At 42.0% G+C, this 25,609-nt stretch overlaps 1 protein-coding gene across 2 annotated transcripts in view; it reads right to left on the bottom strand.

The window, feature by feature from the left end:
- The window catches only part of LOC139562363 (protein FAM13C-like), a 62,268-nt gene that overhangs the window by 22,771 nt on the left and 13,888 nt on the right, over positions 1 to 25,609 (bottom strand). For both annotated transcript variants that reach the window (XM_071380040.1, XM_071380041.1), the window contains one exon: positions 24,899 to 25,056. In XM_071380040.1, coding sequence (XP_071236141.1) covers positions 24,899 to 25,056 — 158 coding nt within the window. The remainder of the gene's footprint in view (positions 1 to 24,898; positions 25,057 to 25,609) is intronic.

Raw genomic sequence — 25,609 nt, forward strand, 5'->3', positions numbered from 1 at the left:
AGTGTGCTCTACTTACTCTACTCTACTGTACTATACTGTTTTCTAAGACCCCTTTTCCATCTGTTTCCATCCATTTGACCTGAAATCAAAAGCCATTGCTTATTCTTATTTTTTTAAGACAGAAAATGGTTGAAAAATGCCTTAGTATGCCTTAGTAAATAAAATATAGTCTTGACTCTTAGCTCATTTGACACCAAATGTTATGTGCTCCTATGTTAGTGCTCATGGGCCTTTTACATGGAAATACCCTTGTCACAATCAAACCCATTGTAACCATATTGTTCAGGGACACTGCCACTGCTAGGATACAACAAATCCCAAGGTCCTTTGTGCTTCTGCTATAAAAAGCTCCCTTCATTTCCTCTTTTTCTGTCACATACCCACACAGACAAATTTGCTCAACATGTCATGTTATTATCAAGGCATAAAATGCTGAATGTTGATATCAAAGAAAGGCTATTTCTAAGACTGTATACTATATTATTAATTTCCTATTACAACAGGAAAAAGCTACTAGCAAACACTGACAACCAACCGCCCCACGATGGGTCTGGTTGTCACAAGTGGACCGAGTGTGTTTGATGGCTTATAACGTCATGTAGGGTTGGGCAGCATACCGTATTGTATGATATACCGGTATTGATGCAGGGACCGGTTTGGGTTTTTACTTTACCTTCTATACCGGTATTTGAATGTTTGGTTTGTTAAATGTGATACGCCTTGTGTAATGTCAAATTTGATAGTTTACTTCGCTACTTGAGTCATCTCTCTCCGCGCTTTGTCTCCGTGCCACTTTCCACACAGACCTAGCCTCAACCACGAGACACTTGCGTTCAGTCTGCGTGGTCAATGCAGCACATGCAACAATGTTGATGACAACAATGCTGTTTTCACCTTGCTTCTTAATATATATCCACTGGTGTTCTATATTAGTTTGTGATTCTTACACCAGCAAACAGCTCGTTTGTCTTTTCTTAGCAAGTTGCCATACATCTTGTGAGACGCTAATTTTTAGCCGCTAATGCTAAAAGCTAGCTAATAAATGTACTGAGTAAGCGCAAACGTAGCTAGCTAATACAGCCTGATAATACCAGTGATGGTGTAGATCTAAATCAGCATGTTGTTTGTGCAACAGCAACTTCTAAATCAATGAGGAATATGCAAAGCAAGAATATGTTAGCTACATGAAGTAGCTAAGAGAAAACAAGCAATGAAGCCAAAGCCTATAGGGTCCCCTAGGAAACACGTATCAACACTTTAGATCCTACCCTGTCACAATAACTCCTCCCTGGCATTTTATTTCGTTGTCATCTCAAACAACACTGTATTCAAAGTGTCCACTATTATATTCGAACTATATAATTTGAATAGTCATTATATTTCCATGATTCCAACAGTTTTGCTCTAATTCGCAAGTCAAATCGCAATTGCAACGTTTAGTTAAAAATACATCCTAGATTATTTGCGCATATCCTGCAGCCCCACGTGGCAGTGTGAACATTATCTCAATTTAACAGTGGTGTAAAGTACTTCAGTAAAAATAATTTCAAGTACTACTTAAGTCGATTTTTTTTGTATCTGTACTTTACTATTTTTATTTTTGACAACTTTTACTTTTACTTCACTACATTCCTAAAGAAAATACTGTACTTTTTACTCCATACATTTTCCCTGACACCTAAAAGTACTCGTTACATTTTGAATGCTTAGCAGGACAGGAAAATGGTCCAATTCACGCACTTGCCAAGAGAACATCCCTGGCCATCTACTGCCTCTGATCTGGAGGACTCACTAAACACAAATACTTTGTAAATTATGTCTGAGTGTTGGAGTGTCCCCCTGGCCAACCGTAAATTTAAAGACAATGGTGCCATCTGGTTTGCTTAATATAAGGAATTTGAAATTATTTATACTTTTACTTTTGATACTTAAGTACATTTTATCAATTACATTTACTTTTGATACTTAAGTATATTTAAAACCAAAAACTTTTAGACTTTTACTCAAGTAGTATTTTACTGGGTGACTTTCACTTTTACTTGAGTCATTTTCTATTAACGCATCTTTACTTTTACTCAAGTATGACAATTGGGTATTTTTTCCACCACTACAATTGAGTGCAGGAAATGCAGAAATTATAAAAGTGCTGAAATTTGTTTTGGTTGAAGTTGAATTGAACAGTATAAAACAATCAGAATGGAGAAAGTCTCACTGAAATCACTTGTAAACTCAGCAAAAAAAGAAACATCCTCTCACTGTCAACTGCATTTATTTTCAGCAAACTTAACATTTGTAAATATTTGTATGAACATAACAAGATTCAACAACTGAGACATAAACTGAACAAGTTCCACAGACATGTGATTAACAGAAATGGAATAATATGTCCCTGAACAAAGGGGGGGTCAAAATCAAAAGTAACAGCCAGTATCTGGTGTGGCCACCAGCTGCATTAAGTACTGCAGTGCATCTCCTCCTCATGGACTGCACCAGATTTACCAGTTCTTGCTGTGAGATGTTACCCCTCTCTTCCACCATGGCACCTGCAAGTTCCCGGACATTTCTGGGGGGAATGGCCTCCAATCCAACACGTCCCAGACGTGCTCAATGGGATTGAGATCCGGGCTCTTCGCTGACCATGGCAGAATACTGACATTCCGGTCTTGCAGGAAATCACGCACAGAACGAGCAGTATGGCTGGTGGCATTGTCATGCTGGAGGATCATGTCAGGATGAGCCTGCAGGAACGGTACCACATGAGGGAGGAGGATGTCTTCCCTGTAACACACAGCGTTGAGATTGCCTGCAATGACAACAAGCTTAGTCCGATGATGCTGTGACACACCGCCCCAGACCATGAGGGACCCTCCACCTCCAAATCGATCCCGCTCCAGAGTACAGGCCTCGGTGTAACACTCATTCCTTCAACGATAAACGCGAATCCGACCATCACCCCTGGTGAGACAAAACCGTGACTCGTCAGTGAAGAGCACTTTTTGCCAGTCCTGTCTGGTCCAGCGACGGTGGGTTTGTGCCCATAGGCGACGTTGTTGCCGGTGATGTCTGGTAAGGACCTGCCTTACAACAGGCCTACAAGCCCTCAGTCCAGCCTCTCTCAGCCTATTGCGGACAGTCTGAGCACTGATGAAGGGATTGTGCGTTCCTGGTGTAACTCGGGCAGTTGTTGCCAACCTATTCCTGTCCCGCAGGTGTGATGTTCGGATGTACCGATCCTGTGCAGGTGTTGTTACACGTGGTCTGCCACTGCGAGGACAATCAGCTGTCCGTCCTGTCTCCCTGTAGCTCTGTCTTAGGCGTCTCACAGTACGGACATTGCAATTTATTGCCCTGGCCACATCTGCAGTCCTCATGCCTCCTCGCAGCATGCCTAAGGCACATTCACGCAGATGAGCAGGGACCCTGGGCATCTTTCTATTGGTGTTTCTCAGAGTCAGTAGAAAGGTCTCTTAGTGTCCTAAGTTTTCATCACTGTGACCTTAATTGCCTACCATCTGTAAGCTGTTAGTGTCTTAACGACCTTTCCACGGGTGCATGTTCATAAATTGTTTATGGTTCATTGAACAAGCATGGGAAACAGTGTTTAAACCCTTTACAATGAAGATCTGTGAAGTTATTTGGATTTTTAGGAATTATCTTTGAAAGACAGGGTCCTGAAAAAGGGACGTTTCTTTTTTTGCTGAGTTTATGTGTTGCCACCCTAGGATCACTCACTACTCATTAAGCAAATGTAGAACTTTTATTATTCAAAAACTAAAAATACCGTCAAATACCGCCATACCGTCCAATTTAAAAAAAAATACCGTGATATAATATTTTGGCCATATCGCCCAGCCCTAACACCATGTTGGAATAAGATGTGAGCATAAAAATGTTCCTATTTCAAACCAATACCTTGGTCTTTCTATTAATACTGAAAAAAGCCTGGTAAGATATACTGGTGCTGAGAAATTAAAATTGTGACAACCAACCCCGGTATACCCTACTTATTTTATTTAGCAGCAGCAACTTCACACTGAGTTCACCTCATTCAACTCAACTGAGTAGCAAAACATACAGTACCAGTCAAAAGTTTGGACACACCTACTCATATATATTTTAGATTCTTCAAAGTAGCCACCCTTTGCCTTGATGAAAGCTTTGCACACTCTTGGAATTCTCTCAACCAGCTTCATGAGGTAGTCACCTGGAATGCATTTCAATGAACAGGTGTGACTTGTTAAAAGTGGAATTTCTTTCCTGTGTTTCAGACAATCGGTTGTGTTGTGACAAGGTAGGGGTGGTATACAGAAGATAGCCCTATTTGGTAAAAGACCAAGTCCATATTATGGCAAAAACAGCTCAAATAAGCAAAGAGAAACAACAGTCCATCATTACTTTAAGACATGAAGATCAGTCAATCAGGAGCATTTCAAAAACTTTGAAAGTTTCTTCAAGTGCAGTCGCAAAAACCATCAAGCCCTATGATGAAACTGGCTCTCATGTGGACCGCACCAGGAAAGAAAGACCCAGAGTTACCTCTGCTGCAGAGGATAAATTAATTAGAGTTAACTGCACCTCAGATTGTAGCCCAAATACATGCTTCACACAGTTCAAGTAACAGACACATCTCAACATCAACTGTTCAGAGGAGACTGTGTGAATCAGGCCTTCATGGTCGAATTGCTGCAAAGAACACTACTAAAGGACACCAATAATAAGAAGAGACCTGCTTGGGCCAAGAAACACAAGCAATGGACATTAGACCGGTGGAAATCTATCCTTTGGTCTGATGAGTCCAAATGTGAGATTTTTGGGCCCAACCGCCGTGTCTTTGTGAGACGCAGAGTAGGTGAACAGATGATCTCCGCATGTGTGGTTCCCACCGTGAAGCATAGAGGACGTGGTGTAATGGTGTGGGGGTGCTTTGCCGGTGACACTGTGATTTATTTAGATTTCAAGGCACACAACCAGAATGGTTACCACAGCATTCTGCAGCGATATGCTATCCCATCTGATTTGCACTTAGTGGGACTATCATTTGTTATCAACAGGACAATGACCCAAAACACACCTCCAGGCTGTGTAAGGGCTATATGACCAAGAACGAGAATGCTGGTGCTGCGTCAGATGACCTGACCTCCACAATCACCTGACCTCAACCCAATTGAGATGGTTTGGGCTGAGTTGGACCGCAGAGTGAAGGAAAAGCAGCCAACAAGTGCTCAGCATATGTGGGAACTCCTTCAAGACTGTTGGAAAAGCATTCCTCATGAAGCTGGTTGAGAGAATGCCAAGAGTGTTTAAAGCTATCATCAAGGCAAAGGGTGGCTACTTTGAAGAATCTCAAATATAAAATATATTTGTTTTGTTTAACACTTTTTTGGTTACTAAATGATTCCATATGTGTTATTTCGTAGTTTTGATGTCTTCACTATTATTCTACAATGTAGAAAAAAGTAAAAATAAAGAAAAACCCTTGAATGAGTAGGTGTGTCCAAACTTTTGACTGATACTGTATGCATTGTAGAAATGCTACTAGAATGTCTTAAAAGCATCCTACAACATTTTTCAAGAACAGTCATCTAGCCTAATCTAAAAATAGGATAGTAATTACACTAACAAATACATTTTTAGGAATGCAGTGTAACATTGCAATTTTTAAACATGCAACCAAACAAGTTTTATTCACTGTAAATATTCAGTCTTTACTCGCAAAGCACTGTAGCTCAATTACTTTTTCCTGTGATGCTGAAGCAGAAAAGACAGGAGAATATTTAGGACACTCAACCAATTCCAACCAACTAACTAACCAACTAGCCGAGTACATCTGATGTACTGCCCCCTCAACCCAGTCACACATAAACACACAGTGTGCATGCGCACACACTAAGGATGGCCCACTCGCCTCAGAGCGCAATTAGCAATTGGATATGCTGCTCAGGGTAAACCATTATAAGCTGTGAAACCCAGGTGGAAGTAGGTCAGAGGCTGTCAAAGAGAGAGAGAAAGCAACACCTCTTACCCAGACCCTCAGTCAGAATCTCTGCTGAGTACTACCCTCAATGCAATGTAACAAGGGACAGAAGGGATTTAATAATATATTTTAATATATATATAGATTTAATATATATTTGGAGAAAATATATTTTCTCCAAATTATTTGAGGGAGTGCGCACATACGGCTATTCTGTTTGGAGCGGTTAACAAAGAAATAGGGGGATTCTCCTAAAGATCTTTGATAGATATGATTCAGACTACATACTGAACAGCCAAAGAGGAAGAGTCCCCATATCTAGACACAACATCATTATGCAATTGACTAGGATACAGCTCTATAACAAATATCATCCCTTAATATAAAGTATCTCATGATGATATCTTATCTATTTACAAAGCCCCTCTCACTAGTGTAATGAGAGGCATCTCATTACACTAGTTCTAGACGGTGTTGTCTGACTTTAAATTGTCCTTTGACAACCTGATCCCCAACCAGCCCAGAGAGGGTGGCAGGTGGCAGTGGTCTGGGAGCATGGGTAGCTACCCACACCGACCATGTCCACATACCACCACACACCAAAGACACAAACCAACACACACACGCACAAGGAAGGTGAACTCTTTGACCGATAGAGAGTGTGTCAAGTGAGCATCTAGGTCAGGGGTCGGCAACAGGCGGCCTGCGAGTGATTTTTGGAGGGGATTTTAGGTCAAAATAGACTAACATCACCAGGAATTCAGCAAAAAATGTGTGTAATTTAGCAAATTCTTCTGTGAATAAAAAAATAGACGTGATCGTGTCTCAATGTAATCAAGGTATACAATTATTGTTATTTTCAAACACAACCTCTTTTTGTGCTTAGTTGTGGTCAATTTTCAGTGTATAAATTATTATAATTATGTTCCGGCCCTCCAACCATCCACTGAATCTATTTGCATACCCCTCCTCTAGGCTATCTGTCAAAGGATTGAGGCCACTGCTGACATTGGGAGTTCTAGTATGGTCCAGTTACCCTCTGATACACATGATTTCCCAAACACACACTTCAATTGACCTTATTTAGGGCTGTGGCGGTCACAACATTTTGTCAGCCGGCGATTGTCAAGCAAATAACTGTTGGTCTCACGGTAATTGACCGTTAATTAACATAAACACATTTAGCATCTCCTGGCTTCCACACATAGCCTACAAGCCACTGATGCAGACCTTTGTAACATCTACATTTAAAAAAAAGTTGAATAAATCCATGTAATATAGCCTACAACTTCACAATAAATCCCAAATTTATTTTAGACAGGTCTAAAGAAACAGGATTATAAGAAAATGTAGTCTATTTCAGAAGAACAGAATAGCATACTCTGAGTTGTGCTTATGTTAGGTCCTGATCTGGCTATGGCATATGGCTGTGGGCTACACTAGTTCATTTAGCAGACAAGGTTTGGTTAGAATTACGTGGCATTATTTTATAGTTTGAAGAATACAATTCAACAAGGCTGAATAAAATAGAAAATATATTTTCTCCAAATTATTTGAGGGAGTGCGCACATACGGCTATTCTGTTTGGAGCGGTTAACAAAGAAATAGGTACTCCTATATTCTTAATTTAGAGTTATTAATGTAACTTTAGTTGTTCTACAAACGTTGGGCTATACGTTTTGATTTTTAATACATTATAAGGCTGCATGATGCGACTCTAATGATGATTTGAAAAAAGTAGCTTGAAAGGCATGAGCTCTGCTTTGTTTTTTGCGCAGGCTGAACACACTTCATCAGTCTCTCTTTCACAATTTGACAAGCAATTGATAATGCCTCAAATTTCCCGGCAGTATCCCCTTTGTGTGGCCGTAATGCACCCTAAAAAAATCCATGCCTTTTGCCGTTGTTCCCTTCTCCCTGAGTGCTGCCAGCTCCGGAGCACCTCTCACTCACTTGGCTCTCCATCACGTGATCGGGTCTTTCTCACAGGCTGCAAGTGAAGACAGACACTTCAGAAACGCAACTGCGCGCGTCCTTATCCAATTCCGAGGTGCATATTGAAGATATTGGAAGAACTATCCACATTTACTTTTCGTCAGCCAAAAAGATGAGTAGCCCTAACGAACAGCAAAAGCACTAGCCTATGTCAATCCACCCATAGTACAAAAGTTTACATATTCTGTGCCATAAATAAATATTCTAAACATAGTCTGGGACAGTTAAATACAACCACTAGCATCAAAAAAACGTTTTTACCCAATGAGGCTGACACAACAGATCAAAAGTTTTAGCTTAAAATGTGCTAAACTATTAGGCTATTTCTTCACATTATAAGCGCAGCAATGCGCATACGGCAGAAGGCTATAAGCGCAAATGTTCCATTAGCGGGAAAACACCATTATCAAAAGTGACCGCAAATGCAATTATGCATTCCAAGATGGCGTAGCAGTCGGACGTGTGTTTGTCTTGTCTTGTCTTGTCCCGCGTAAATAGTCCTCGTTTTTTTTCGTATGCATTTCGTATATATTTTAATTTCACTTTCCATTTAGGAACTGAATATACATTCCGCCTCACCCAATGTGGTACGGATCTGCTATTTCTTTTATAGTTTAGAACCGTAACCCCAATCAGAAGCTAGCCAGATAACTAGCTACTAGCTAGTAGTCAGTTAGCCACTGCTGCGGTCTTCACCCTTAACTCGGACACCAGCCAGCTTCAGCTCGGGCCAATACCTGCCAGTCTGCAAGCGCGATATCAACCCAGAGCATATAGGACTGCTTTTTCACTACCACATCACCGGATTTTTTTTCTACTTCATCACCGGATTTCAGCCGCAGGCTCTGGACATTTGCACCTTCATTTCGCAGCTAGCTAGCTGCAAACCGTGTGACTATTGGCTTACGTCGATCCCGGAGCAAACGTAATTTATTCCGGAGCCAGCCAGCTGAGGAGTTCCATCAGCCATTCCTGGGCTACAGTCACCTATCCGGACCCGGTTTTTTTGTTGTTGTTGTTGCTGCAGATACGGAGCCCCACCGGGCCTTCACGACTGACTGGCGGCGTTATCTGCCCGAGGGAGCTATCCAACTGGCACCCCCGTCCCGACGTTACCTGAACGCTCATCTGGGGCCCGCTAATCGTTAGCTGTCTTATCGGCTGCTATCTGAATAAGTATATCGGACAATTATTATTATTATTATTATTATTTATTTTTTTCTTGGGTCACTATATCTATTTTGCCAATTTGGATTGATCCCCTCTACCACACGGAACCCCACTAACCTACCGACGGAAACGCACGAGGTATCTACAATTAGACCTCCATCCTATGCTATCTTGCTACCGATAGCCATCTACCCGGCCTGCTGTCTGGATCGCCGTGACCCCAACCAACCTCTACTCACTGGACCCTTATTGATCACTCGATTAAGCATGCCTCTCCTTAATGTAAATATGCCTTGTCCATTGTTGTTCTGGTTAGTGTTTATTGGCTTATTTCACTGTAGAGCCTCTAGCCCTGCTCACTATACCATATCCAACCTCTCAGTTCCACCACCCACATATGCGATGACATCACCTGGTTTCAATGATGTTTCTAGAGACAATATCTCTCTCATCATCACTCAATACCTAGGTTTACCTCCACTGTATTCACATCCTACCATACCTTTGTCTGTACATTATTCCTTTAAGCTATTTTATCGCCCCCAGAAACTTCCTTTTACTCTCTGCTCTAGAAGTTCTAGACGACCAATTCTCATAGCTTTTAGCCGTACCCTTATCCTACTCCTCCTCTGTTCCTCTGGTGATGTAGAGGTGAATCCAGGCCCTGCAGTACCTAGCTCCACTCCTATTCCCCAGGCGCTCTCTTTTGATGACTTCTGTAACCGTAATAGCCTTGGCTTCATGCATGTTAACATTAGAAGCCTCCTCCCTAAGTTTGTTTTGTTCACTGCTTTAGCACACTCTGCCAACCCGGATGTTTTAGCCGTGTCTGAATCCTGGCTTAGAAAGACCACCAAAAATTCTGACATTTTCATCCCCAACTACAAGATTTTCAGACAAGATAGAACGGCCAAAGGGGGCGGTGTTGCAATCTACTGCAAAGATTGCCTGCAGAGTTCTGTTTTACTATCCAGGTCTGTTCCCAAACAATTTGAACTTCTACTTTTAAAAATCCACCTCTCTAAAAACAAGTCTCTCACCGTTGCCGCCTGCTATAGACCACCCTCTGCCCCCAGCTGTGCTCTGGACACTATATGTGAACTGATTGCCCCCCATCTATCTTCAGAGCTCGTGCTGCTAGGCGACCTAAATTTGAACATGCTCAACACCCCAGCCACCCTACAATCTAAGCTTGATGCCCTCAATCTCACACAAATTATCAATGAACCTACCAGGTACCACCCCAATTCCGTAAACACGGGTACCCTCATAGATATCATCCTAACAAACTTGCCCTCCAAATACACCTCTGCTGTTTTCAACCAAGATCTCAGCGATCACTGCCTCATTGCCTGCATCCGTAATGGGTCAGCGGTCAAACGACCTCCACTCATCACTGTCAAACGCTCCCTGAAACACTTCAGCGAGCAGGCCTTTCTAATCGACCTGGCCGAGGTATCCTGGAAGGATATTGATCTCATCCCGTCAGTAGAGGATGCCTGGTCATTTTTTTAAAATGCCTTCCTCACCATCTTGAATAAGCATGCCCCATTCAAGAAATTTAGAACCAGGAACAGATATAGCCCTTGGTTCTCTCCTGACCTGACTGCCCTTAACCAACAGAAAAACATCCTATGGCGTTCTGCATTAGCATCGAACAGCCCCCGTGATATGCAACTTTTCAGGGAAGCCAGAAACCAATATACACAGGCAGTTAGAAAAGCCAAGGCTAGCTTTTTCAAGCAGAAATTTGCTTCCTGCAACACAAATTCAAAAAAGTTCTGGGACACTGTAAAGTCCATGGAGAATAAGAACACCTCCTCCCAGCTTCCAACTGCTCTGAAGATAGGAAACACTGTCACCACCGACAAATCCACTATAATTGAGAATTTCAATAAGCATTTTTCTACGGCTGGCCATGCTTTCCACCTGGCTACCCCCACCCCGGACAACAGCACTGCCCTCCCCTCTGCTACTCGCCCAAGCCTTCCCCATTTCTCTTTCTCCCAAATACAGTCAGCTGATGTTCTAAAAGAGCTGCAAAATCTGGACCCTTACAAATCAGCCGGGCTAGATAATCTGGACCCTTTCTTTCTAAAACTATCTGCTGAAATTGTTGCCACCCCTATTACCAGCCTCTTCAACCTCTCTTTCGTGTCGTCTGAGATTCCCAAAGATTGGAAAGCAGCTGCGGTTATCCCCCTCTTCAAAGGGGGGGACACTCTTGACCCTAACAGCTACAGACCTATATCTATCCTACCCTGCCTTTCTAAGGTCTTCGAAAGCCAAGTCAACAAACAGATTACCGACCATTTCGAATCCCACCATACCTTCTCCGCTATGCAATCTGGTTTCAGAGCTGGTCATGGGTGCACCTCAGCCACGCTCAAGGTCATAAACGATATCTTAACCGCCATCGATAGGAAACAATACTGTGCAGCCGTATTCATTGACCTGGCCAAGGCTTTTGACTCTGTCAATCACCACATCCTCATCGGCAGACTCGACAGCCTTGGTTTCTCTAATGATTGCCTCGCCTGGTTCACCAACTACTTCTCTGATCGAGTTCAGTGTGTCAAATCGGAGGGTCTGTTGTCCGGGCCTCTGGCAGTCTCTATGGGGGTGCCACAGGGTTCAATTCTTGGACCGACTCTCTTCTCTGTATACATCAATGATGTCGCTCTTGCTGCTGGTGATTCTCTGATCCACCTCTACGCAGACGACACTATTCTGTATACTTCTGGCCCTTCTTTTGACACTGTGTTAACAACCCTCCAGGCGAGCTTCAATGCCATACAACTCTCCTTCCGTGGCCTCCAATTGCTCTTAAATACAAGTAAAACTAAATGCATGCTCTTCAACCGATCGCTGCCTGCACCTGCCCGCCTGTCCAACATCACTACTCTGGACGGCTCTGACTTAGAATATGTGGACAACTACAAATACCTAGGTGTCTGGTTAGACTGTAAACTCTCCTTCCAGACTCACATCAAACATCTCCAATCCAAAGTTAAATCTAGAATTGGCTTCCTATTCCGCAACAAAGCATCCTTTACTCATGCTGCCAAACATACCCTTGTAAAACTGACCATCCTACCAATCCTCGACTTCGGTGATGTCATTTACAAAATAGCCTCCAAAACCCTACTCAATAAATTGGATGCAGTCTATCACAGTGCCATCCGTTTTGTCACCAAAGCCCCATATACTACCCACCACTGCGACCTGTACACTCTCGTTGGCTGGCCCTCGCTCCATACTCGTCGCCAAACCCACTGGTTCCAGGTCATCTACAAGACCCTGCTAGGTAAAGTCCCCCCTTATCTCAGCTCGCTGGTCACCATAGCAGCACCTACCTGTAGCACGCGCTCCAGCAGGTATATCTCTCTAGTCACCCCCAAAACCAATTCTTCCTTTGGACGCCTCTCCTTCCAGTTCTCTGCTGCCAATGACTGGAACGAACTACAAAAATCTCTGAAACTGGAAACACTTATCTCCCTCACTAGCTTTAAGCACCAGCTGTCAGAGCAGCTCATAGATTACTGCACCTGTACATAGCCCATCTATAATTTAGCCCAAACAACTACCTCTTTACCTACTGTATTTATTTATTTATTTTGCTCCTTTGCACCCCATTATTTCTGTCTCTACTTTGCGCTTTCTTCCACTGCAAACCAACCATTCCAGTGTTTTTATTTTTTATTTTTATTTTATTTTACTTGCTGTGTTGTATTTACTTCGCCACCATGGCCTTTTTTATATTTTTATTTATTTATACATATATTTGTTTGCCTTCACCTCCCTTATCTCACCTCACTTGCTCACATTGTATATAGACTTATTTTTTTCACTGTATTATTGGCTATATGTTTGTTTTACTCCATGTGTAACTATGTGTTGTTGTATGTGTCGAACTGCTTTGCTTTATCTTGGCCAGGTCGCAATTGTAAATGAGAACGTGTTCTCAATTTGCCTACCTGGTTAAATAAAGGTTAAATAAAATAAATAAATAAATGTAATGCTTCTTTTATAAAGGAGCATTTTTATGGTGAAAATTATCTTCCCCAAACTTGAAACTCACGTGCTGCTTATGTATGCCAGTTAGGCTCTACACCCCGTGTTAAGCGGATGAATGTGCTTCATTATTTTAAATGTTTTATTCCGTGATATCCAATTGCGATCCAATTACGATCTTGTCTCATCGCTGCAACTCCCCCAACGGGCTCGGGAGAAGCGAAGGTTGAGTCATGTGTCCTGCCAAACCGCGCTCCTTAACACCCGCCCGCTTAACATGGAAGACAGCCGCACCAATGTGTCGGAGGAAACATTGTTTAACTTGTTTGGGATAGGGGGCAGCATTTTCACTTTTGGATGAATAGCGTGCCCAGAGTGAACTGCCTCCTACTCAGTCCCAGATGCTAATATATGCATATTATTATTAGTATTGGATAGAAAACACTCTGAAGTTTCTAAAACTGTTTGAATGATGTCTGTGAGTATAACAGAACTCATATGGCAGGCAAAAACCTGAGAAAAAATCATAACAGGTGTAACGGCTGTCTATCTCTTCCTCCTCATCTGACGAGGAGAGGCGAGAAGGATCGGAGGACCAATACGCAGAGTGGTAAGTGTCCATATTTTAATAATATAAACTGAACACTACACAAATAACAAAATAACAAATGTGAACGAACCGAAACAGTACCGTGTGGCGAAAAACACTGACACGGAAGACAAACACCCACAAACCAACAGTGAAAACAGGCAACCTAAATATGGCTCCCAATCAGAGACAATGCAAAACACCTGCCTCTGATTGAGAACCATATCAGGCTAAATGAACAAACCTAAACATAGAAACAAATAACATAGACTGCCCACCCCAACTCACGCCCTGACCATACTAAATAAAGACAAAACAAGGGAAAATAAAGGTCAGAACGTGACAACAGGAAGTGGGAAATCTGAGGTTTGTAGTTTTTGAACTCACCCCTATCGAATACACAGTGGGATATGGGTTAATTTTTGCTTCCACTAGATGTCAACCGTCTTTAGAACGTTGTTTCAGGCTGCTCGTGTGAAGGGGGGCCGGATGGGAGCTGTTTGACTAAGGGGTCTGCCTACAGCCTCGTTCTCAGTTACGCGCTTTCACTTGAGAGGTAGCTCTCGTTCCATTGCTTTTCTACAGACAATGGAATTCTCCGGTTGGAACATTATTGAACTTTTATGATAAAAACATCCTAAAGATTGATTCTATACTTAGTTTGACAAGTTTCTTCGACCTGTAATATAACTTTTTGAACGTTTCGTCCGAATGGACCAAAGATCGCGCTTTTGGATTTGTTTACCAAACGCCCTAACAAAAGAAGCTAATGGACATAAATGGACATAAATGATGGACATTATCGAACAAAACAATCATTTATTGTGGAACTGCGATTCCTGGGAGTGCATTCTGATGAAGATCATCAAAGGTAAGTGAATATTTTTTATGCTATTTATGAATAATGTTGACTACCTAACATGGTGGATATTTCTCTGGCTGGTTTGGGCTCTGAGCACCGTTCTCAGATTATGCTTTTTCCGTAAAGTTTTTTTGAAATCTGACAGCGGTTGCATTAAGGAGAAGTGTATCTAAAGTTCCATATATAATAGTTGTATTTTCATCAACATTTATTATGAGTATTTCTGTGAATTCATGTGGCTCTCTGCAATATCACTGCATGTTTTGGAACTACTGAACGTAACACGCCAATGTAAAATAAGATTCTTGGATATAAATATGAACTTTACCGAACAAAACATACATGTATTGTGTAACATGAAGTCCTATGAGTGTCATCTGATGAAGATCATCAAAGGTTAGTGATTCATTTTATCTCTATTTGTGCTTTTTGTGACTCCTCTCTTTGGCGGGAAAAATGGCTGGGTTTTTCTGCGACTTGGTGGTGACCTAACATAATCGTTTGTGGAGCTTTCGCTGTAAAGCATTTTTGAAATCAGACACTGTGGCTGGATTAACGAGAATTTTATCTTTAAAATGGTGCCTAATACTTGTATGTTTGAGAAATTTGATTCATGAGATTTCTGTTGATTTGTATTTGGTGCCCTGCAATTTTATTGGCTGTTGGCGAGGGGTTCCGCTAGCCAACAGCCACCACAAGGAGCCACCACAAGGAGTCGCTAGAGTGGGATGAGCCAAGTAAAGCCCCCCCGACCAAACCCTCCCCTAATCTGGACAACACTGGGCCAATTGTGCGGCGCCCTATGGGACTCCTGGTCACGGCCGGTTGTGATGCAGCCTGGAATCTAAACCAGGTCTGTAGTGTCGCCTCTAGCACTGAGATGCAGTGCATTAGACCGCTGCAGCCCTTGGGAGCCCATCACTAAGGAATTATTATGGTCCACACACCAACACAGTCGTGAAGAAGGCACAACAACGCCTCTTCCCCCTCAGAAGGCTAAAAATATTTGGCATGGGCCCTCAGCATCTCAAAATGTTCTACAGCTGCACCATTGAGACCATCTTGACTGGCAGCATCACCACTTGGTATGGTAACTGCTTGGCATCCGACTGCAAGGCGCTACAGAGGGTAGCGCATACGGCCCAGTACATTACTAGGGGACAAGCTCTCTGCCATCCAGGACCTCTATATAAGGTGGTGTCAGAGGAAGGCCCTAAAAATCCACCAAAGTTATAGACTGTTCTCTCCGCTACTGCTGTGTGCTTAAGGTTGTTGTCCTGTTGGAAGGTGAACCTTTGCCCCAGTCTGAGGTCCTGAGCGCTCTGGAGCAGGTTTTCATCAAAGGATCTCTCTGTACGATCTCTCAGTTCATCTATCCCTCGATCCTGACTAGTCTCACAGTCCCTGCCGCTAAAAAACCTCCCCAAAGCATGATGCTGCCACCACCATGCTTCACCGTAGGGATGGTGCCAGGTTTCCTTCAAACTTGACGCTTGGCATTCAGGCCAAAGAGTTCAATCTTGGTTTCATCAGACCAGATAATCATGTTTCTCATGGTCTGAGAGTACTTGAGGTGCTTTTTGGTAAACTCCAAGCTGGCTTCCGTCTGGCCACTCTATTGTAAAGGCCTGATTGGTGGAGTGCTGTAGTGGTGGTTGTCCTTCTGGAAGGTTCTCCCATCTCCACAGAGGAACTCTGGAGCTCTGTCCGAGTGACCATCGGGTTCCTGGGTACCTTCAGTGCTGCAGAAATGTTTAGGTACCCTTCCCCAGATCTGTGCCTCGTCACAATCCTATCTCTGAGCTCAACGGACAATTCCTTCGACCTCGTGGCTTGGTTTTGCTCTGACATACACTGTCAACTGTGGGACCTTATATAGACAGGTGTGTGCCTTTCCAAATCATGTTCAATCAATTGCATTTCATAGCAAAGTTTTTGAATAATTATGTAAATAAGGTATTTCTGGGGGTTTTTTGCAAAAAAATCTAAAAACCTGTTTTCGCTTTGTCATTATGGGGTATTGTGTGTAGATTGATGAGGAAAATGTTTTATTTGATCCATTTTAGAACAAGGTTGTAACGTAACAAAATGTGGAAAAAGTCAAGGGGTCTGAATACTTTCCGAATGCACTGTAGGTGCACAGGTAGAGAGAAAAACTTGAGTAATCAAGGTGACAGACAGTGACACATTCAATACCGCCTTGCACACTCTTGCCTGCATCTAGCTGATCTAGGGTGTAATCATTAGTCCAAACAGTTGCAAATGAAAGTGTCTATTGGACAAATTCAGCTATGTTTATCCCCGTTTTTGTTCCGTTTGCTTCAGTTTAAGAAAAGTTTTTCAATAGAATTGGCTGAATGATCAGGGGTGAAGAGAAGACGATCAAACTTGACTATCTAGAGGAAGTAAAAGTCGTAACAAACACAGTTCCTTTCATAGCAGCCACATACAAACAGCATGATCACTTTGCTCGTTGTATAATTCCTTCTCGCATCTACGCGCTATTCTCCTCTCACCATTTCCCTTTGCTTGTGGACTTCAGTGCACAACACAACAGCTGTGACCAGGCAAAAAAAACTTTCCAAGCCAAACCTTCATACCATAACCGCTAACCGCAACACACAACCTACATCATTGTCACCATGTTAGCTAACATAGCTACTAGATTCTAACGCATTAGTAAACCCGCTACAATCATGCAGTACAGTGTACAGCAAGCAGTTTAGCAGTTACACTGGCAGGCCCCAGTTGCAACAAATTAATAAGACCAAAAGCTTACCTTGACTTGGAAGAGTTCCAGTGTTGGATATCCAGACCTAGCTAGCTAACATAGCATCCCTCTCTGTTCGAGCCGGGTGTCTGAGTAGGCTAAACTAGCTAGCTGCATCCACAAGCTAAGTAACGTTACATAAAAGTGAAAACATTTAACAAAATCTCTCTCTGTCTCTCATTTTTCAGTAAATTAATTTGTTAAAAACTGTTAAACTATTGTGAGAATGGCTTGCAAAGAAAATTTTCCAAAAGGACTAATTCGAGGTAAAAAGGAGTTGGAGCACTCAACAAAAAAAGGTAAAGATTGATTTCTTTATGCTCACTGTAATCCATTGTACAGGATGCGAACAGGTGACTGACATTTCAACATCAAGCTGACGTCTTCCTCAGAGAAGACGTCAGCTCTCTCTTTGAGTCAACTGTTCACCACATTTTATGCACTGCAGTGCTAGCTAGCTGTAGCCTATGCTTTCAGTACTAGATTCATTCTCTCATACTTTGATTGGTTGGATAACATGTAAATTCATGCTGCAAGAGCTCTGATAGGTTGGAGGACGTCCTCCAGAAGTTGTCATGCTACTCCAGAGAGTGCTGTTGAGGCTACTGTAGACCTTCATTGCAAAACATTGTGTTTTAATCAATTATTTGGTGATGTGAATATATTTAGTATAGTTTTATCTACAGTAAAAATTATAACTTTTTTAATGTTTCACTAATTAGATTTTTATGTACAGTACCTCAATTACCTAGTACCCCTGCATATAGCCAAGTTATCGTTACTCATTGTGTATTTATTCCTCGTGTTATTATTTTTCTATTATTTCTGGTTTTCTCTCTCTGCATTGTTGGGAATGGCCCGTAAGTGAGCATTTCACTGTTATTCTACACCTGTAGTTACGAAGCATGTGACAAATACATTTGATTTGATTTAAGGAATATATCAAATATCCTTGATGACTGGGAATAAACAAAATATATGAATAGTACTTTTCAAAACAGAACTGTGAGACTAACATGATTTCAGTAAATACTTTCAGACATTGGCACAAGTTACATTGTGAATGGATACAACCATCAGTGAACCTTCGCTGGTGTAGTACATTGAATTGTACATACCGGTTGTCTAAATAAAGCTTTCTTTGGTTTACAACAGGAATAATAGAGCCTTACAAGGAGCTATGTGAAGAGTAAAGCTTCCATCAGATCGTATCATTATAAGACCTCAGTGAGAGGGCACTGAACCGTGGTACTCCTCTGTATCCATTCACAATGTATGTCAAAAAGAGAGTTGGAGTGAGAGAGAGAGAGAGAGAGTGGGTGGGTGAGTGAGTGAGAGAGCGAGACAGAGGGATTGAGAGAGAAAGCTGAGAGAGGGGAGTTAGAGAGAGAGAGAGAGCGAGAGGGGGAGTGAGAGAGAGAGAGAAACTGAAAGACTACCTCAGTTTCTCTCTCATACATGCACAAACACACAGCAGGGTCTCGCTCTCTTTTCTACTAGCTCTTACGCCGCTCTCACACACATGCACAAAATCGCTCATAGCTAATATTAACCTAGCATGCAGAGCCATGGGGAAAGAAATAAAAAATATAGTCAATGAACCTTTCTCACTGCATCCAAAATACTTCGCACCCGCATCCAAGTCTCCAAAATAGATGTTTCCACTTGCTAAGGGGCAAGGCCTCTTCAGTTCGGTGAGGAAACCTTACGTTGAAACAGATGGCTGTATTATGTATATTTTTCTTAAAGTAATTAGTAATTTCCCACTTTTCTACACTTTCCAATAGTGAGGCAGAGACAATTTTTATTAATGTAGGAGGAAAGAAGTAGGTGCTCAACCAACGTGAGTAGAGGTGCAACTTACAAATGTGTAGACATCTTTGGACAGGAAAAGGCGCAACGCTCGCTCACCCATTAAAAATTCATACTTTTATTAGACAAAAGAATCTGAAGAAGGTCATTGAAAGAATCTGAAGAAGGTCAAGGCCGAAACGTCCTGATGAGCCAGCGTTACGCCTTTTGCTGTCCAATTAATGTAGGAGTGGAATTCTGAAACTACAGTCTGCTACAGATGCGAATAGGTCCATTATCTTTCTCACTGGATGTATTGAGAAAGGTTAATTTACTATATATTTTCTTTCTTTCTCCATGGCTCTGCATGTGTCCTTCTCCACCTGTAAGTGTGAACACGTTTTCAGCTGCTTGTCATCTCTCCTGTGTGGCGAAGAGGTCTTTTGAAGAGAACAGGGTTAACTAGGACAAATGTCAAATGAATGTGTTGCGGCAGAAGCATGTTTCACTAAAACTGAAGCCATTGATAACGGTAATCCGGTAAAGACATCATATTTCAATGTATCTAATCCAAAGAGGAACAGTATAATTAAGATTGACTATAAGAAAGGCCTCCCGGGTGGCGCAATTCTTAGACCACTAAGGCACTGCATCGCAGTGCTAGCTGTGCCACCAGAGACTCTGGGTTCGAGCCCAGGCTCTGTCGTGACCGGGAGGTCCAAGCGTCATCCGGATTAGGGAGAGTTTGGCCGGTAGGCATATCCTTGTCTCATCGCGCACTAGTGACTCCTGTGGTAGGCTGGGCGCAGTGCATGCTGACCAGGTCGCTAGGTGTTTCCTCCCGACACATTGGTGCGGCTGGCTTCCGGGTTGGATGCGCGCTGTGTTAAGAAGCAGTGCTGCTTGGTTGGGTTGTGTTTCAGAGGACGCATGGTTCGCATGGTTCTTGACCTTCGTCTCTCCCGAGCCTGTAGCGATGAGACAAGACAGTAACTACTAATAATTGGATACCATGAAAAGGGGGTAGGGTAAAAAAAAAATATATATATATATATTGACTATAAGCAGTTCCTTCCCACTGAGCACACCATGTCATTTCAACATGGAAGTTTGGGTAATATTTTCTTGACATGTTGACGTTAATGAGATTTCAACCTTTATTCACCAACTGAAAAAGAAGAAGTTTGTTGAATTCACAATGTGTTATCACTATGCTAACCACTATCACTAACCATCTAAGCACAACCAAATTCCAATGGAAAAACAACATATGATTTTTCCATTTAGTTGTCATCTAAATCTGCACTTTCAATTATATAAAAAAAAAGGTTAAACGGGATTACAATGTCAGATATTTAGTATTTATACAACAGCTTAATGTGTTATCACTGTGCTTCATCAAATAGCAGAGCCAAATGACCTGGATTGTAGTTGAGATTACATTAAAGTATAAGTGATAAATGCAGTTAAAGATTCTGCACAGATTATTATAGCAATTGTGAAGATCTCCACAGACCTGCAACCCTTGCATGCTGTCTTGAACTTCCACGCTTTCTATGATTACATAAGAAGACATGTATAGTTACAGGAGGCTAACCTCAAAATGTGGCCATGGATGTGTTACTAATTTTAAGGTTGAATAAATACTGTTGCATTAGTTTGTAAGATAGCCTTATCTTTAGGCTATTTCCTGTATTACAAAAAGATGATTGAAATATGTTTGGTTGACAACGCAGAATAATTTCATCTGAGCCACTGGATTAATTAGCGGTTAAGAGCGTTGGGCCAGAACAGAAAAGCCACTGGTTTTAATCCCCGAGCCGACAAGGTGAAAAATCTGCCGATGTGCCCTTGAGCAAAGCACTTAACCCTAATTGCTCCTGTAAGTCACTCTGAGCCACTGGATTTAATTAGCTGGATAAGAGCGTCTGATAAATTACTAAAATGTAAATGTTAATCCTTTAATTTAACTTTTATTTTTGGTTTAGTTGGAGACATGAATCAAACATATAATTTGTTAACTTGTCGACAAGTCAAAGTTAAAGAATAGGACTACATCTAATCTAATCAAACTTTAAATGCACTTTAGAAAGTTTGATTTGATTGAAGTCCTATGCTTTAACTTTCATTTTTGGTTGAGATGGAGACGTGAATGCAACGTATTAATGATTAACTTGAAGATTCCATTTGAAATCAACCATCCATTTGAAATCAACCAAAGCTTGAAACCCTAGGCTTATATGTATTGTCTATTTTTAGTTGAACCCTGGGTTGAATTGAAACAATATCTGTTGATGACTTTGCAAATGCTATATAGGCATAAATAGTATTATTGATGATATACACTACATTACCAAAAGTATGTGGACACCTGTTTGTCAACATCTCATTCCAAAATCATGGGCAATAATATGTAGTTTGTCTCCCCTTTGCTGCTATAACAGCCTCCACTCTTCTGGGAAGGCTTTCCACTAGATGTTGGAACATTGCTGCGGGGACTTGCTTCCATTCAGCCACAAGAGCATTAGTGAGGTCGGGCACGGATGTTGGGCGATTAGGCCTGGTTTGCAGTCGGCATTCCAATACATCCCAAAGGTGTTCGATGGGGTTGAGGTCAGAACTCTGTGCAGACCAGTCAAGTTCTTCCACACTGATCTCAACAACTCATTTCTGTATGGACCTCACTTTGTGCACGGGGGCATTGTCATGCTGAAACAGGAAAGGGCCTTCCCCAAACTGTTGCCACAAAGTTGAAAGCACAGAATCGTCTAGAATGCCATTATGTTAAGATTTCCCTTCACTGGAACTAAGGGGCCTAGCCGAAATATTAAAAACAGCCCCAGACCATTATCCCTCCTCCACCAAACTTTACAGCTGGCACTATGCATTCAGGCAGGTAGCGTTCTCCTGGCATTCGCCAAACCCAGATTCGTTCATCGGACTGTCAGATGGTAGAGCATGATTCATCACTCCAGAGGATACGTTTCCACTGTTCCAGAGTCCAATGGTGGCAAGCTTTACACCACTCCAGCCGACACTTGGCATTGCGCATGGTGATCTTAGCCTTGTGTCCAGATGCTCAGCCATGGAAACCCATTTCATAAAGCTCCCGACGAACAGTTCTTGTGCTGACCCTGAAGTTGCTTCCAGAGGCAGTTTGGAAATTTGACAAACTGACTTCTTGGAAAGTTTTTCAGAAAGGCCATTCTACTGCCAATGTTTGTCTATGGAGATCGCATGGCTGTGCGCTCAACTTTATACACCTGTCAGCAACTTTGTGGCTGAAATAGCCAAATCCTCTAATTTGAAGTGATTTCCACATACTTTTGTATATGTATTTGCGCTGTTAAACCTACCCCTTGGAATGACTTTGATAGTAACAGTGAATATATTTAGTTATTAAGAGGTATCTTAATAATCATTCTCACAATAGCATATTGGTAGTAGTCAGTGACAAATATAAAAGCTAAGCAGGGCTTGGTTAAAACCCTGGATGGGAGAACAAATTAATAGCTGTAGATCAACTCTCCATGAATCTTGTTCTGGAGGCAGCTCTGCAGATTGGTCACTAGCTGGCACAGTAATACAATCTGATTCTAACCTTAACCACAATGCTAACCCTAATGCTTAACCTTAAGTTTAAAGAAAATGTTTGCTTTCATGAATTTTGACAATATAGCCTTTGCAGCTGGCCTATCTAAGAATAAATCACTCTTATGATAATAAACGTCAACCTGCATCCCGTACAGTAGTGCAGCATGGTATGTGGATCTACTTACAGTTTTGGAACTGCAAAAAGTCAGGGCTCTATAGTGCAACTTTTTTTTGTATTTTACCCCCTTTTTCAATCTTGTCTCATCACTGCAACTCCCCAACGGGCTCGGGAGGCAAAGGTCGAGTCAAACGTCCTCTGAAACATGACCCGCCTAACCGTGCTTCTTAACACCCGCCCACTTAACCTGGAAGGCAGCCGCACCAATGTGTCGGAGGAAACACTGTTCAACTGATGACCGAGGTCAGCCTGCAGGCACCTGGCCTGCCACAAGGAATCAGTAGAGTGCGATCAGCCAAGTAAAGCTCACCCAGCCAAACCCTCCCCTAACCCAGACGATGCTAGGCCAGTTGTGTGCCGCCCTATGGGACTCCCGATCACAGCCGGTTTGATACAGATATAGTGACACTCCTAGCACTGTGATGCAGTGCCTTAGACCGCTGCGCCACTCAGGAGGCCCAAGTGTGACCATTTTACTCGTATATGTGCCTAAATATATATCTGTGAGATCCTGAAATTTTTATTTAGTAGCACCCGTGCTCCCAGAAAAATTAAGGATTCTAGCTTTATTACCTAAAATATTTGTGTGTGCCTACATTTTTCCCCTTAGGCGCACACGTGCTCCTTGTAAAAAAGGTCAGCGTAGAGTCCTGGTGTGTCAGGTGAGGGATTTCTAACACTTCCTGTGACCAATGTCAGAGCAAATCAACTGACACAATACAAATGTTTCCCTGAGTTTTTGGGGCCACAAAGCCAGACTGCTGATCAGACATCATAACATGCTTGGTGACAACATCCAAGGAACCAAAGCCTAACATCCACACGCACACACAGGAGTGGCCTCGGACACTGCACTAATAAAGTTATCAAAACAATCATAAAATTATATAATGTACACAACTGAAGTCCTCAAATGGAATCATAAATTATTATTTGTATTATTATTTATGTATATATATTTTTTACTCTGTATCGTTGGGAAAGGCTCTTAAGCAAGCATTTCACGGTATAGTCTACACCTGTTATATTCGGCGCATGTGACAAATACAATTTGATTTGATTTCACTTCTAGACCTCAGCTGATTCTAGTAATGTATGGTGTGGTGGCTGTTGAACAAGTTGAGGATAATAAATTACTTGGTGTTACCTTTATTGTAAACTGTCATGGTCAAAAATATATATATTCAATGGTTGTAAAGATGGGGAGAGGTCTGTCCATAATAAAGAGATTCTCAAATGAACAGCAAACCTGGTTTCAAAAGCAGATAAAGAAACACCTCACAGCACAACGCCTCTCCCCTATTTGACCTAGATAGTTTGTGTGTACGTATTGATATGTAGGCTACATGTGCCTTTTTATTTTATTTTATTTTATTGATGTAGTTCTGTCTTTGAGCTGTTCTTGTCTATTAATATTCTGTATTATGTCATGTTTCATGTTTTGTGTGGACACCAGGAAGAGTAGCTGAAGCTTTTGCAATACCAATTACCAAACTTCATAAAAAGATGATACAAATATATAAATGCTTCATAGTGTGCATTGAGGTAAGGTCAAAGTTCAGAAATGCTTGTTTACAGTTATTGCTAATAACAATGTTTTACATTCAGCTGAAAAGTGACAGCTGACAAGTGACAAGTACATGATGTAAGCAGAGAAATTATATGTTCTAAGAGGTGTGACACAGCTTGTAAAGATGTGTGACTGAATTATCCAGAACAATGAACAGAGAATGTGGCATGATTGTTCCATATATTACTGCATAAGTGCACATAACTGGCATGGCCATTTAGAAAGGAATGTTGTACATCCCGGGTACACTGTATGTTTACCTTGTGTAGACATTCTCAACATTTCACCACTTTTGTTGTTGCTTTACACTTTCATATTATTCCATCTCTCGAATTGCTCTCATATGGGCTCTTTCAGAGACGTCCAGGTGATACTATGCCGGGGACTGTACCTGTTCAGGTTAGATGGCGTCCATGCCTTTCTGGGTGTGTTGGTAGTAAGACTTCCTGTCTCTGACGTGGTGCTGTCTCCGTCAAACCTTCCCACACTGTTACTCTCCTTTGACCGAGAGGTGCTGGGAGGACCCCCCAGTCTCTCCTGCAGCCGGGACTATAATGACACATTACTCCCTGAAATGTCCTCTTACCGTACATGACACAGCACTATACGATGCTATCAAACATAATATTGGAGATGTTTGGTTTGTGACTTATATGGGGAATTTCCTACCAATACTTAACCCACACCAGTGTGTCATGTTAATGTCAGCATTATCAAGACGGTTGCTTTTTTTACCTGGGCAAGTCAGTTAAGAACAAATTTCTATTTTCAATGACAGCCTTGGAACAGTGTGTTAACTACCTCGTTCAGGGGTAGAACGACAGATTTCTACCTTGTCAGCTCAGGGATTTGATCTTGCAACCTTGCGGTTACTAGTCCAACACTCTAACCACTAGGCTACCTGCTGCCCCTTTGTGAGTTGCTTAGCCATTGTTATGTGAATGACAGCTGAAAAGTACCAGTGGCCTGGCCTTGGCCCTAAGTCAGAGCAGGTCCACTGAGGCCATGGCCCTGGGAGACACTGGAGCTGGGCCGTGCAGGTGGAAACACAAAAGGCTGAGCCTTTATGGTAAAACAATGGGGTAAGTTTCAGGTGGAAATA

This window comes from Salvelinus alpinus, chromosome 32 (assembly GCF_045679555.1).
Source record: "Salvelinus alpinus chromosome 32, SLU_Salpinus.1, whole genome shotgun sequence".
NCBI classification, from domain to species: domain Eukaryota; kingdom Metazoa; phylum Chordata; class Actinopteri; order Salmoniformes; family Salmonidae; genus Salvelinus; species Salvelinus alpinus.